Genomic DNA, 13,716 nt, shown 5'->3' with positions numbered 1-13,716 from the left:
TAACGCTCGGTGGCTCTTCTCTCCCTTTCCGCTCCACGCACCAATTTCCGGCCGAATTGGACCGGGGAATACCCATTGCGGAAATTCGGGGTACTTCAACGTACCGTATGTAGCTACTGCTGCTCGCGATCGATCGATAAGGCGCGCTCCAACTGCCTGACCAAGAGCTAGAAGAATCAGGGAAGTTCTTCCAGCCTAAAGAGTACCTGCATGCTGATCCAGGGTCGACGGGAAGAGCTCAAGATTCAATTGTCTGACCCCTCCCCCCCTCCAAGTACCTACTGTAGGAACATGCTGCAGCAGCAATGGTCGGCTGTCGTTCGGGCCTCGCCGCTGCTAATATCCGTACATACAGCGCATTCCTGAGGTGTGCTTTTTCTGGAGACGAGACGGGCTCATTATGATGGGGAAGGGGACGGCTGGGGTTCCCCAAGGTCCACGGGGGTGAGTCTAGTAGGTGCGGTAAGCATCTTTGGCGGTTTCCCAGGTCCGGCGAGAACGACACTGCTTGCCTCCGTCTGTAATATCTTGCTCAGTCGAGTTGTGCAGGTGTGTTCCAGCTCCGACCGTAGCGTGTTGGTTACAGCAAGAAACCCTCGGCCTGATGGGAGTAAAGCCGGAATTGACCGAAAATGTGGAGTGGTTCGACATCGTGAGATGCGATCTGCCGACATTGCACCGATTCAAGGAAAATGCTCTTGTGCCTTGCCCTGTTGACAGCCGTGTATGCTTTCATAATAAAAATACCGTAGTGCCAACACCGTACTGTAGGCAGGTTTCGTTTCATATTGCATAATGATGAGCTGGCCACCTCCACTTCTTGCATTGTACAACTTCAGCGTATGCCACCACCACCAGCCACCGCTCCTGTGTTTCCTCTTCACTAGACCACCTCTGCATCATCCAAATCAGCCATCGTCTTGATTGGGCTCGATGCTTGCATCCGATGCAGCGTCGGAAGCTTCATCGAGTCGGTTTCCGTCCTCGTCATGCTGGCCGATAAGAATGTCCTCGCTGCCCTGCCATTGCGGTGGCATAGCCGGAATGGCGTCCGTATCTTCGGCATCCCAGCCGTAGTCTTCCTCTTCGCTGTCTGCAACCTCGAAATTCGTGTCCCCCAATTTCCGTTTCGGGCGAGCATGTGAAGACAAGTACACTGATGGCTGACCTGCGTCGTAGGGGACGGCAACAAAGCCGTTCTGCCAGTTTCAATGAGCTATCACCACCCCAGTGACAATTTCCTATGGCTGACCTACCTTTTGGATATCAAATGCAAAGATTTCGCCAAGTCCGCCTTGATGGGCCTTACCATTCAATTTCTGGATTCCGGCAAAATATACACCTGCCACAGCATGGTCTTTGTATAGCCAGTCCCGGAACAAGACCAATCGAGTCGTGATGCCTTGGTCCCATACCATAGCGTTGATAGCCGGAGTAAGAGTAGCGCCTCGTTCTGTCTGCATCCGGGTTGCGCACTGGGTCAGGAGAACGACAGCTACGTCCCGAGTTGCTGCGAGCTTCTGCAGACTAGATATCATGAATTGAAGCACCTGTAAGCGCTGTGCGGCAACATTGGGCACTACGGCAAGGTCAGCTCAACCGTCCCCGAGTACACGAGCCGCGCCAGTCAATTGGTATTTACCTCCTTTAGGGCCATTTCGGGCTTCCTGGTTTCTCGGGTATGTTTGGTTTACAAGTGCAGAGAGTGAATCAATCACAACCAGGGAGGCTCTCTGCGGTATGCATGATGCGGTAGGCCTGCATAACAGTGCGATGAAATGTGCAAGGCTAGAACATGTGAAATGGACCATGTCCTGCCTTTCAGTTGCCTCCTGTGTAGACGTCGGCGACTCTGGCTTGCAGCTCGTCACCTCAGCCAACCTCGGACCACTCAGGGCGCGGAACGCGTCTGCTTAAGCTTCAGCATACGAGTACAGAGACTGGCGTGCATTCTAGACGACGCAAGCAAGCAATGGAGGTGGTAGCACGGAGGAATTAAACTGACCTACCCAGACAACTCCTTGGCCCTGCTTTAAGGCATCGCTGGCAAGCTGGAGCCTGTTGCCTCCCGTTAGGACCCTCGTAGCAATTGTGGTGCCGCGAAGCGCAATTTCTTACCCAAAGGTCGTTTTTCCAGATCCCGGTGGTCCCCAGATCTCGTCGACCTGACCCTTTTGAAAGCCCCCGGGGAGGGAGCTATCCGCGTCGGACGTGGATTCTACCAATGCATGGTCCAAGGAGCTATGTCCGGTCGAGACGTAACGCGACCGGTCAGTCCTCAGGTCCTCGAGAGCATCTGCGGCCGAGACAGTTGGAAGTCTGTCTAGAAAGGCCCAGTCAGCGTTCACTCACCCCCACGGCGATGGTCTTACGCAACCGTATTATTAAGATTAATAAGACTCACGGGTTGAGGGTAGGTCAAAGCTCGAGATGTCTCGACCGTGAATACTGTGAGACTCCATGACCCACAATTCCGCAGAGAGAACTTTCGAGTCTCGTTTCGTCACCGCATGTGAATTGTCCTAGAATCATAAGCCCCGGGTTTGTTGAGTAGGCAGCCAGGTCTCTTGGGGTTTCTTCTCGGGACTAGGTACGAGTACGGTCGGTCGACCACGCCAGCAGAATCATATGACACCGGCCTTTTCGGTGGTTCTCCATGTGGGACCCCCGAGGGCAGGCTCAATCGAAGGTGTCTAGAAGACGGGCCGAAGGTGGGGTTGCAAAGACGGCCGGGGGACAAGAAACACAAGGAGAAAATTTGGTCTCCAGTAGGGGAGATACAACAGAAGCCGGATTTACGTTGCGGTCGCAAGTGAGACAACGCAGCCGAGGTTGAGCACTGTAACAGCCGAGGTGAACGGGGAGCTTCCGCCTCAAGTCCGCGAACTTGGAAGTCTATGATGTAGGTAGAATATTGCGTAGGTGGGATATTAGGTCATGGCGACGGAAAGAAGGTGAAGCTGGGAGCTGCATAGGTACGTGTGTGGCTCTGCCTGGCAGACGGGTGCACATCTAGTGAAAGTTGGTAATGCACCCATGCCTTCAGAGCACAAACTGCAGGTGCAGGTACGCATGCTATTTCCGTCCCGGCAACCGGCAAAATCGCTGCTTCCATCAATTGCTTTTATTCTCGGTACACGCCTGTAACCACTTCCAATTGCTATAGTAATCGATTTGTCAGAGGAGAAATATCTCGTTAGGCCATTCCGATGTTTCAGTTAGCTGCGTCTCTAGGCCTCATTCTTGTCTGCTGAACTAAGCATAGCATCATACCTAGCGAACCAGTACACCGAACAAAGTCAAACGCGGTACGGAGGTAGGGTAGGTTATTAACCCCAAGCCCATTCTGTGGGGTGAAGGGGGGAGCGTAGTTGATTGGCTTAAAACTCCTCAGCCTCAGAAGCGGGATCGACTATCGTGCTAGAGGGAAGGCCAGCGGTCTCCGGCTACTTCTCAGATTCCCGCCATCGGTTAAGGGCGATTGGGCTCTTTTTGTAGACACATTGATCAATTGTACATGTACTTATTGGACAAACTGAACGCACGTGGGAAACCGTATTTCCGAAGGCAGTTTGTGGGATAGACTGACTCAGCCCGGGTTAGAGGGGCAGTGGTCGACCTGTCATCGGGGACAAAAACGAGAACGAGAATGCGAAGCCTGCCCATGACGATATTGGTCGTTACCGACTCGCTCGCAACTCCATTCGGTCAGACGGAGTGACCCGTACGAGTAGGACAGCGTTTTTTCAGGGAAAAGGCCGAGAGCAGCCTCTTGTACACATTGTCCTTAGTCTCGGCGATAAGCTGGGGACTTTCTCTCCAGCCATGCCTGGCCATGCCACTTGTCGCCCCGCATCGTACCTGGATTCGATCTAGATTCTAGATCCCTTCTGGCCTTCTCTGACCTGTAAACCCCACACTTGCAGAGATGATGGCCATTGAGCCTGCGTGAGGCAATAAGGGTCTAATTGCGCCGATGAACAACCGCCTCGTCTATTTCCTCCTGTCCTAAGCCTCCGACCATCTTGCCGAACCTACCCCACCATTAGGGGGAAGCCGCATCATGGAATCCAATCTGGAGAAGGAAAAAACTAGAGAGAAGAAAGGGAGGAAAAAAAAAAGGACAATAGGAAGTCAATGCATACCGCATACCGCATACCGCATGCTGCCAACCTTGCGAGAGCACAGTATACCGGAGTAGAGAGGCGCTTCACGACTTTCCTCTTTGGGGTACGTACACGGCGTGGAGTTGCGGCTCAAGAGCCCGAATGCCGAAGGTGACAACGTGGTCGTTGGCAATGAGTGTGTGTGGTGTGTGGTGAGTGCGTGGGATTGATTTGCCGCTGGTCCGTTTTAGTTTTACGTACCCCAAGTTCCCGGTTGGAACATCAGCAAAGAACGTGGAGTGGCATTCGCAGCCGTTGATTGGCCTCGACCGCCCACGCCCGCGACTCTGATCCCTGGTTGCGTCAGTATTCTGTGAGTCGGCACACACGGTATTGTCCAGCTTTGGTAAACCATCCCACGGTTATTAATCTATGCAGGCTGGCAGGCGAGGTTCGCTTGGCAAAAAGCTGTTACTGCAGGTACCTCGCTGTGTCGGGGCCTTGTTTCAATTCTCTCTAGGTAGCTGTTCCTTTGCTCCAAGGGGCCGAGATGATACCATCCCAACGTTAGCCCCAGGGTTGAACACTTTTCCGTCGGCCAGAAGGCAGCGCTTCCTGAACACGTACCCAATCTAAGTCCTTGGCGCTTCCTGCATTCGATTGGCCGCCGTACTGATCGAGGGGTCGTCAGCCTTACAATCATGATACTACACCCCTCAGCAATGCTGATCCTCGAGCGTTATTAGTGCAAGTCCAAACAACTATTGGGTGCGTGCGAAAAGGCATAGACGTGTCACCGGGTGTGCAGCAGCAGTCCAGTCACCTTGAGGGCCAGCAGGATCGCTTCGAGCTGGCACGATGGGAGAAAATTCCCCAAGGAGCCAAGCAAATTTCCAAGCTGCACCGTCGTCATCTCCACCGGCCCTCGCGACTCCGAGCGAGAAGCGCACCATAGGGAGATGGATAGCCTGCCAAAACCCCACGATGCTAGGGGGCACCTCGGGAGAATACGGCACGCCCGTGATGGAAAACTGGGGACAGAATCCCTCTGTCGGCCCACTTTGGTAGAGAATTGCTCTGTTGTGCCTCCTTATTCCGGTAACGCCCAGCACAGCACACAATGGATCGTGTATCAATGCGAAACGAGTCAACACCTGCGCTGAGGCCTAGACAGAGCCCATGGCGAAGAGTGAAGGGACGGAGCAAGAGCTGATTACCAAATCAGGCAATTTCACGAAGCCCTGCGCTTCGTTGTTTCATGGGGAGATGGAGTACACATTTTTCTTCACAGCTAGCTATGGCGGGTGTACGTGTCTTCGCTTCATGCTGTGATGGTGACTGATGATGTGGTACGTTTCCGACCGCTTTGATGAAATACTTCAATTCGATTTGGTGGCTGCGGCTGCTGCGGATAATCATCAGCGGGAGTGTAGTGTAGTTGGCGATAGCGGTGGTTCGGTTAGTAATAGCAGTGGAAAAGATAACGAGCTCTCCGCATTCGATGCAAATTTCCCCAGGTTGGTGCTGGCTAAGACGCACCAAGGGTCCAGGATTGTCTTGGCTACATAGCTACACACTGAAGCATGTAGGCGTGTCGGAGTAGGCACCGTATGATAACAGGCGATTGCGGAAGGGCATTCCGCCTATCAATCATTGTGGCATGGCCTAGATCTTGCATGATCCTTCCTGGGTATGCTTCCATATGCCATGGATGTGCCACTGCTAGTCAGCCAAGGTTCCATTGAGGCCAGTCCGCTGCGGTTGTGTCGCCGGAACAAGTGCAGTAAAAAAGGAAGAACCAACGTAACCCTCTAAATAGAGGAGCAGATAGATGTCGTTCATGCTGGCTGCATACGATAGGCAGCTCTGAATCAGACGAGCAGGCGGCATGAATCCCTACTTGCTGGGGCCGCTTGTAAGACAAAACAAATGCAATAGTCGGACACAAATATGCCATGCCGATCCCCCAAATGGGCTCGAATCTCGTCGGGAAATTATCTGTAGCTCCCCGAAGCAGCGTGGTATCAATGTACCTAATTGTGACACTGGTTTGGCCAGAAAGAAAACAACAGGCTGTTTGATCTCCTGCCGTAACAAGCAATGTGCATGAGCAGCACCAGATTCGATGTTCGAATCGAACGACTGCGAGTACTGCTGCTGCTGCTGCTGCTGGCTGCCTCTGTCGTTTCAGGGAGCCTTCTACTGCTGCTGCATGTCCGTACTTGGCTACATAGCCTATCGTTCCCCATCTCATACGCGTACATTTATTACCATGCCAGGCGGATAGTATTGCAGAGTGTGGAGTGTGGAGTGTGGGGAAATTTGGGAGTAGGTAGATCACGCAATTCCCACGAAGACAAGACAAGGCGCCGGCAACCATGGGATTTTTAAAACTGCTGATTCTCCCTTTCTATGACTAACAGGACGGCTCACCATGGAAGTAATTGTGCAGCTATATACAATTGTTTGAGCTATATTACATGCAGTAGTAGCATTGCCAGAGGATAGGTACGGTCTTTGGTTCATCCCCCATCAATTGACTTATTGCACATGAATATACCATCACGAGAGCCTCGTGAATACTGCACGAGCGTGGCTGGTGGGACGGCCGGGACTGGGGGGGCAACTTGGTTTCTGCTACGGCCGAGCTTCTTATGGAGAGTCGAAGCCATGTGATACTAAGTGGCTAGAGAATTCCGTCCCTCGGGATCGACAACACCAAGGCCATGGGAAAATGAGGTTTGCTCGCGAGAGGGAATCTCTATTCCCCCACGCCGGGTTGGCGCAGGTGGCTTCACACTAGTTGCTTAGCATAATATGGGGATCGTACAAATAGTTCCTGTCGCCTAAGCGCCTTCCCACATGTTTATCAATATTACATTGCGAGCATCGGAAACCAAATGCGCGACCAACCCGGCATTCTCCTTATCATATCATGGAGGAATTCCGCAGCTGTAGCAGGTTCCCCAGGCTGGTTGGCTTCATGAGCCTTGGTTGGGACGGGGAATAATGGGGCCATGATGTTCATGCATGGCTCGTCCAGAAACAGTCAGCCAAGGCAGAGGCGCCATCGTTCTCTAATAAATGAATGTGACAATACTACGACGAAAACAAGAAGGGAAAACATTACAACCAACCAACGTTGTACGGCTGAACAACGTTCTAGGGGCAATGGCGTCAGTCCATGTTGTCGATACACACATACATGCATGCTATGGCAGATGTTTGCTCAACTTACTTGGCTCACCTGAAGAACGGGAGCCACACCGTCCGTATCCATCCTTCGCGACACGACTTGCTCTTGCAGTTCTTGTACTGTAAGCGATCCTCGGAGCTGGGCCAACAACACTGATCAACGCCGAACTATGTAGCGGCAGACGGGCTATTAAAGTTAGATAAGTTCTGTGGGGGAAGCCATCGCCGGTGGTGATAGGCCCGGCCTGCAACGGCAATGTAAAATAACTTTACCCCAGCTTCAACGACAAACCGGACAGTAACCGACCGGTGATGGTTCAAACCAACAAAGCAAGTAAGCCCTTTGATAGCTGAGAGGCTCGAGATCCCTCGTCTGCTCCTCCTTTTTCTCCCCTCCCCCTCCCTCCCTCTCCCCTATTCCCCGCGCTTATCTCGTCGATCTAGCTGGTTGATTGTGCCCCCCATGCCGAGCGTCATCGACTTATTCCTGGTCCATCTCGCACCAGAACCGAGTTAAGACGTCTCGAGCTAGCCTGTTAGCCCTGTAGTTGCCTCACGCTGCAACGGAAAGAGAGGCTCGCTTGGTAGTAGAGAGGAGAGAGGTGTGTGTGCGTGAGTGCGTGAGCACACTTCTGAGGGAAACGTGATGAAAAGGCTCAGCCCGTCAGCGTACCTCCCCCCCGTCTCCCATCTAGCGCGCTCCACACCAACCGCCAGCCTTGGCCTGATTTGCACGGCTTTGGGGAGACAGCCAGCAACTCTCTTATCTACTAAGCCCACGCCCTCTTTCATCTCGGTCCCACCTTGGCGGTATCGTGGGAACTGGGCGAGAAGGTGTCATTGAGGTCAGCCAAGTCCGACGCGGGTGCTTTGCAGAATCGGTCGATATCCAAAAATGCCAAGACCAGGAGAAACCACCCCCTTCCAGAACGAAGATGATGCCGGAAGATGGCCACAATCGAAAAACCAAGTGATGCAAGTCTGTTATACCATCATTCATAAATAGTGGTGGCCATCTGCGGCCCATCAAGAGAATTCAGCCGAATGTTGATAGTACAACGGCTGAATCTCCGGGCCGCCAGTAAACTCAGCAGCCAGCTAGGTGGGATAACGGCCCCAAATAGAGTCGAGACAACACAAGGCAGGCATATTCTTGGTCCTATTCGGAGACCAGCCCGTCATCGATCGGGGGGCACCTAGCTTGCTGGGCGCAACAAGCCCTGGCCGAGCCCTTGCCCCGGATTTCACGCTTTCGATGACGAGCCAGTGAGCGCAGGGGTGAAAGGGCCTGAGATAAGACATAACACACATATGTGTTCATTCTCGTGCAGTGTCTGAAAGACAACTTCATTTAGAGCATGATGTACGATTGACTGTCACAAGGAGAAACCGAAGACAGGGCGGATGCTGGTAGCTAAATGTTTCCTTTCTCGGACTATATCGCCCGGCACATGGCCAAAACAAATACACGTACACTCAGCCAGCCCGGCCTTTTACACGCGCGCTTCCCGCTGGTCCAATATATTTATCCAGAAGCGTAGGGGGGAAAGCATTGGCAAGCCCGGTTTGGTGTGATCCCCCAGGCGTTTCTGCATCGTTTTCCAAGTGGCTGATACCTCTCTACATACAATAATAGCGATACCCATGGTAGAGCATTCCCGTACTCGAGTACTGTGTCACTCACGGGCTTTGGGGGCTTTTGGGGGTGGATTTCATAGAGTCATTTATTACGGTCATAAGGTAAACAGAAATGGTAAGATGGCAGCAACAGTGTGCACTCTGTGTGCAAGCAAAGATATATGACGGCTTCTCGTCAGTTCCATCTGGCAACTTGAAATGAAGCGTGCCGAGAAGGCCGTGGAAGCCCCGTTCCGGTTGCGAGATAATTTTAAACTGCTAACAGCACCGCCTAGCAGAGGTGCCATGCCATAGTCACGGCCCTCCGAAGGTAATCTGTGAAATTTCATTGCGACAAAAACGTCATGCTTTGGATAGATACAATAGTTACGGATAACGAAGCAAGCTGCCCATATTGCAATTGCCAATGCTACATGTATATATATACAATATAATACAGTTTAGTCAGTGGTCCAAATACTGGCGGTTACTCTACGGCTTGCCATGACCAAGCAGTCCGCCAAGAGCGGATGAGGTATGCAATTCTCACGATTGTCGCTCGGAGTGTACCTCCTTCGAGTTGGCAGCAGGAATTCCTGGCAGACTGGTACGAGGGACTGCCCCCAGTCCAGTCCAGTCCAGTGGGCTCCCCGGCCTTTTTTCTTTGGGGGCCCACCCGCGCACCCGCTCAGCCCCACGCCCTGTGTACATCCCATGCCTACCTGATCCTGGTCCCAAAGCAAGGGCACCATCCGGAGCGAAGGGGGGTGGGTGGTGGAAGGTGAAGGAGGGGAGAGGGGGGGGTCTGCTAGGTATCATCTTTGGGGGGGCCTAGGGGGGTCACCCACATCTTGGCTCTGGGTCTGGCGTGCTTTGGGGTAGGTACCTCCGTACTTAGGCCGGGGGGAGGCTGTTCGCTGTAATCAATCTTGGGTACATGCTGTACTTGCGCTTTCCCACTGTACGATGGGGACCAGCACCTATTTTTTTTCTTCCCCTTCTGCCAAATCAAATCGACTGGGGACCTCGCTCACACTCACACCCACGTACACTGGCTCTGCCGGCCCGCCCGTGTCATTTAAATCCCCTTCCCCCCAAAGATTCTCCTTCGAATCTAGTTGTACCCCAAGTAATACCTACCTAACTGAACTTTGGGACCTACCTACCACCACCGTTGAGTGACTTGCCTGCCTTGGGAAGTCTGCAACGAACCTACTACAACCACCACCACTATCACCACCTTCCACATAGCCCACGACACGACAGCACCTCGTTCTCTGCCCCAGAGCCACGACCGGACACACCAACCTGGTCGTCTTTGGAAATCTCGAGGCTGGATATTACTACAGGGGACCGGTTCAAGAAAGAGCAATACTGGATTTGTCGATAGTTCGAGGGTTGCTTGGTCGCCCCGCATCCCCCGTCGCTGCCGGCCTTTTTTAGAGAGTGCATTCCGCTGGACTTGCTTGCCCCCTTGGCTGGCGATCACATGCAACGCTCACAGTCAGCGGTGGATTTTTCCAACCTGCTGAACCCCGAGTCTGCATCGTCGGCAGTACACCACAACGACCAGCACAAACTGGACCAGGACGGAGACGTGGACATGGCTACAGTCAGTGTCATAAGGCCAAATGGGCCCCTGCCCGGTGCTGCCGGCGCTCAACCCGCCGACAACAACCACAGCGAACTGCCCCGGCCCTACAAGTGCCCCTTGTGCGATAAGGCGTTCCACCGGTTAGAGCATCAGACACGCCACATCCGGACGCACACTGGCGAGAAGCCTCACGCTTGCCAGTTCCCCGGCTGCAGCAAGAAGTTCTCACGCTCGGACGAGCTTACTCGTCATTCCAGGATACACAACAACCCCAACTCCCGCAGGGGCAACAAGAACACGCAGCCGACGCACCACATAATGGGGAACGGCCTCTCAGACCACATGATGCCGCCCCCAGCTGGGCCGAGATCGATCAAGTCGGCACCCAACTCCACCTTGGTCTCGCCGAATGTGTCTCCCCCTCACTCATACTCGACATATGCACTTCCTCACTCCGGTATTCACCTCTACAGCCGGGGCATCGGAGGCGGGAGCCCCCTCAACGGCCACAGCAATGACATGCTCAGCAATGCTGCCAGTCAAGTGGAGCGAGAATATACCTCCGTGCCACACCACCATTCTGTCAGGCATCATCCCTACTACTCTCATAGCCAGCATTCGTCCCGCGGTCATCTGCCGTCTTTGTCTGCCTACCACATGTCGAGGTCGCATTCAAATGACGAGCACCACGACGACCACTATTCGCAATCTGCTAGGCACGCAAAGAGATCGAGGCCTAACTCACCTAACTCCACCGCGCCCTCTTCCCCTACCTTCTCACACGACTCACTGTCACCTACACCTGATCACACACCCCTGGCGACCCCTGCTCACTCTCCTCGCCTCCGGCCCTACGCCAACATCGAGCTTCCCGGTCTGCGGAATCTGACTCTGGGCCATACTCCCGCGCTCGCGCCCATGGAGCCCCAGAACTTCGATGTCAACAACAACACATACCAACAAGCCCAACCGCAAGGCACTCCCACCAACACTACTCGCGGCCATGGCCTCTCATTGACGGATATCATCAGCCGACCCGATGGGAGCAGGAAACTGCCGGTTCCTCAGGTGCCCAAAGTAGCCGTCCACGACTTGCTTGCGCCCAACGACGGGTTCAACAGCAGTGGCCGGAGCTCGGCCAGTGGCAGTCTCGCTGGAGACCTTGGCGACCGCATGTAGGAGAGGCTCAAAATAGTGGGCTCGGGATCTCCGATTTACGACTTGAATGATGATTAGGCCATGGTATTATAGACGGGGTTTTTGGTATAGACAAACGGCGTTTTGAGCAACATGATGAGAGGGAGCGTCTACCTCCACCCATTTTAATGTGGCATTTAAAGGAAGGCGTGATGGCAGGTTTTGGGATTTTCATGGTGGAATGGCATAGACGCAACACCCTCATCGGCGGTTTAGATTCTCCTCTTACATTGTTTGAGTTTTCGCCTTTCGGGTTCCCTTGGCGTATCCGATATGTATGAGGATGTAAAGGGCAAAAAAGCGAGAGTGTCAATTGACTTATTTCAACTCAACTCAAACACCAATCTTGTTCGTGAAGAATTTTCAACCGGCGCATAGAAGCCATTGTATCAAATTGGACAGGGCATAACGACGCTATGTCAACATTATACTGCAGCAGATGACCTCAGTTGCAAAGGTTTTCACAAGGTCCGAGCCACCCGGCTCTTTCTGCCCGAGCAAGTTGGGAGGACCAATGGTGTACTTGATTCCAGTATGGCCTTGTGGTCTCGAACCAGGTGTTGGAGGGAGAGGCGCAATTGTGGTTACCGGCATGGCTCGATATTCATGCGAATGAGTCGATTGGAAGCAGATTAAAGAGGGTACGTACCCCCCAGATCCAGTTATTATGTGCTGCGGCCAAGCCCAGAGGCTTACTGGCCCCCGGGGTACTTGGGGGAGGGGGAGACAGGTACACATTTATTAGGTAACGCAGGCAGGCGGTTTGGTCATGTCGGTAGTGCCCCGCATACGTGTGTATAGTCAATCAAGCCTCTGCTGAGATAAGGGGAGATGTACCTAGATGCGTTGCGCGTTGCTATGCGCCTCGACGGTCCGCCCTGCTGATCATTGTGGGTGGGAGGGACAGCACTTGAGGGCTAGGTTGGGTACATACCTAACGAACCGGAACTGCCCATCACCGCTACTGACCCGTGTCCCTTGTCGCCTGCTGCATTTGTGTCTGATAAGATGGAGGTGGGCTATTCCGCATTACTACCCTACCTGGCCCGGCCCTGCCTACTACTACGTAACTCTAATAATTGTTTTCGCCCTTCCCAGTCGACCTGTAGAGAGAATCGGATAGGATGCGCTGTTCTCGTCCAGCTCGCCCGCGCGTATCGCTCTGTTATTAGCATCGATGCCTAACATCGGGCGCCCCCTTTAGTTAGTTGAAGACGCAGCACGGTAGATAAGCAACGAGAAAGAAAAAGATCGGTGAACTGCTCCTAGTACATAGTGCGACTGCTTCCTTACCCACTTGGGGGTGGCGCGCCTGTTGGTATTTTCATTCTTTGACTTGGCCTTTTGGCTCTCCTTGGCTATTGGCTTCGATTGCCTTCAACTTTTCGGTTTACTTTTGGTAGTTTTCTGCCCTGCCGTCGTGACAGGTCTTGTCACCTCCTGCTTGTCTGACTCGCGCATAGTGGGCAAGCACGTATCATTGATCAGCAAGCCACAACAGGGGGAGAACCACAACCCGCAGTTCGCCCCGATCCAGTAATTCCAGGCGACGGGAGGGAAAGAAGAAGGGGAAGGCTGAGCTCACACCTACATACATACATACATATGTACAGTGAGTGGCTGGCTAGCTTAGCAAAGCAAAGCAAAAGAGAGACTCACTGTGTGCTCCCCAAAAAGAAACCCTCCTCAGAATACAGTAACCTAGGCACCAATCACTTCTCACTCTGGCTGTGCGTCTCACCCGACAATTATCAACCTGCGGTTGGCGGGCTGTGTATTATACAAACGACCAATCATTTCCCCGTTCTCACTCGCTCGACTCATTCGAAACCGCCAATGTGATTTGTAGCGGAGGGATAGATGTGCTTAACTCGCTTCTCTTTTCTCTGTCACGCCTGTTGGTTGTCTGCAGTGTCACAATGTACGGGACAGAAGACGACGACAACAACAACAACCACATGAATCACAAGAGACGACTGGCTAGCTGAGCAAGGGGAATAAAGGAGA

The 13,716-nt window shown here is 53.2% G+C and overlaps 2 protein-coding genes across 2 annotated transcripts; one reads left to right on the top strand and one right to left on the bottom strand.

Annotated features, from left to right (window-relative positions):
- Window positions 1–908: 908 nt before the first annotated feature.
- Window positions 909–2,462, bottom strand: PG986_006112 (DNA repair rhp55; the record flags this gene model as incomplete). Its single annotated transcript, XM_066842334.1, has 5 exons — window positions 909–1,199; window positions 1,257–1,579; window positions 2,006–2,058; window positions 2,119–2,323; window positions 2,405–2,462. 5 exons carry the CDS (start codon window positions 2,460–2,462, stop codon window positions 909–911), a joined length of 930 nt encoding a protein of 309 aa, XP_066702196.1.
- A 7,945-nt stretch (window positions 2,463–10,407) lies between these two features.
- Window positions 10,408–11,691, top strand: PG986_006111 (putative carbon repressor protein 1; the record flags this gene model as incomplete). Its single annotated transcript, XM_066842333.1, has 1 exon — window positions 10,408–11,691. One exon carries the CDS (start codon window positions 10,408–10,410, stop codon window positions 11,689–11,691), a length of 1,284 nt encoding a protein of 427 aa, XP_066702195.1.
- Window positions 11,692–13,716: the final 2,025 nt, after the last annotated feature.

Source organism: Apiospora aurea (genome assembly GCF_038362705.1).
Source record: "Apiospora aurea strain CBS 24483 chromosome Unknown utg000004l_segment0_segment0, whole genome shotgun sequence".
Classification (NCBI taxonomy): Eukaryota; Fungi; Ascomycota; class Sordariomycetes; order Amphisphaeriales; family Apiosporaceae; genus Apiospora; species Apiospora aurea.
The sequence above is the reverse complement of the archived record's forward strand: the minus strand, read 5'-3'. Positions and strand labels throughout refer to the sequence as shown.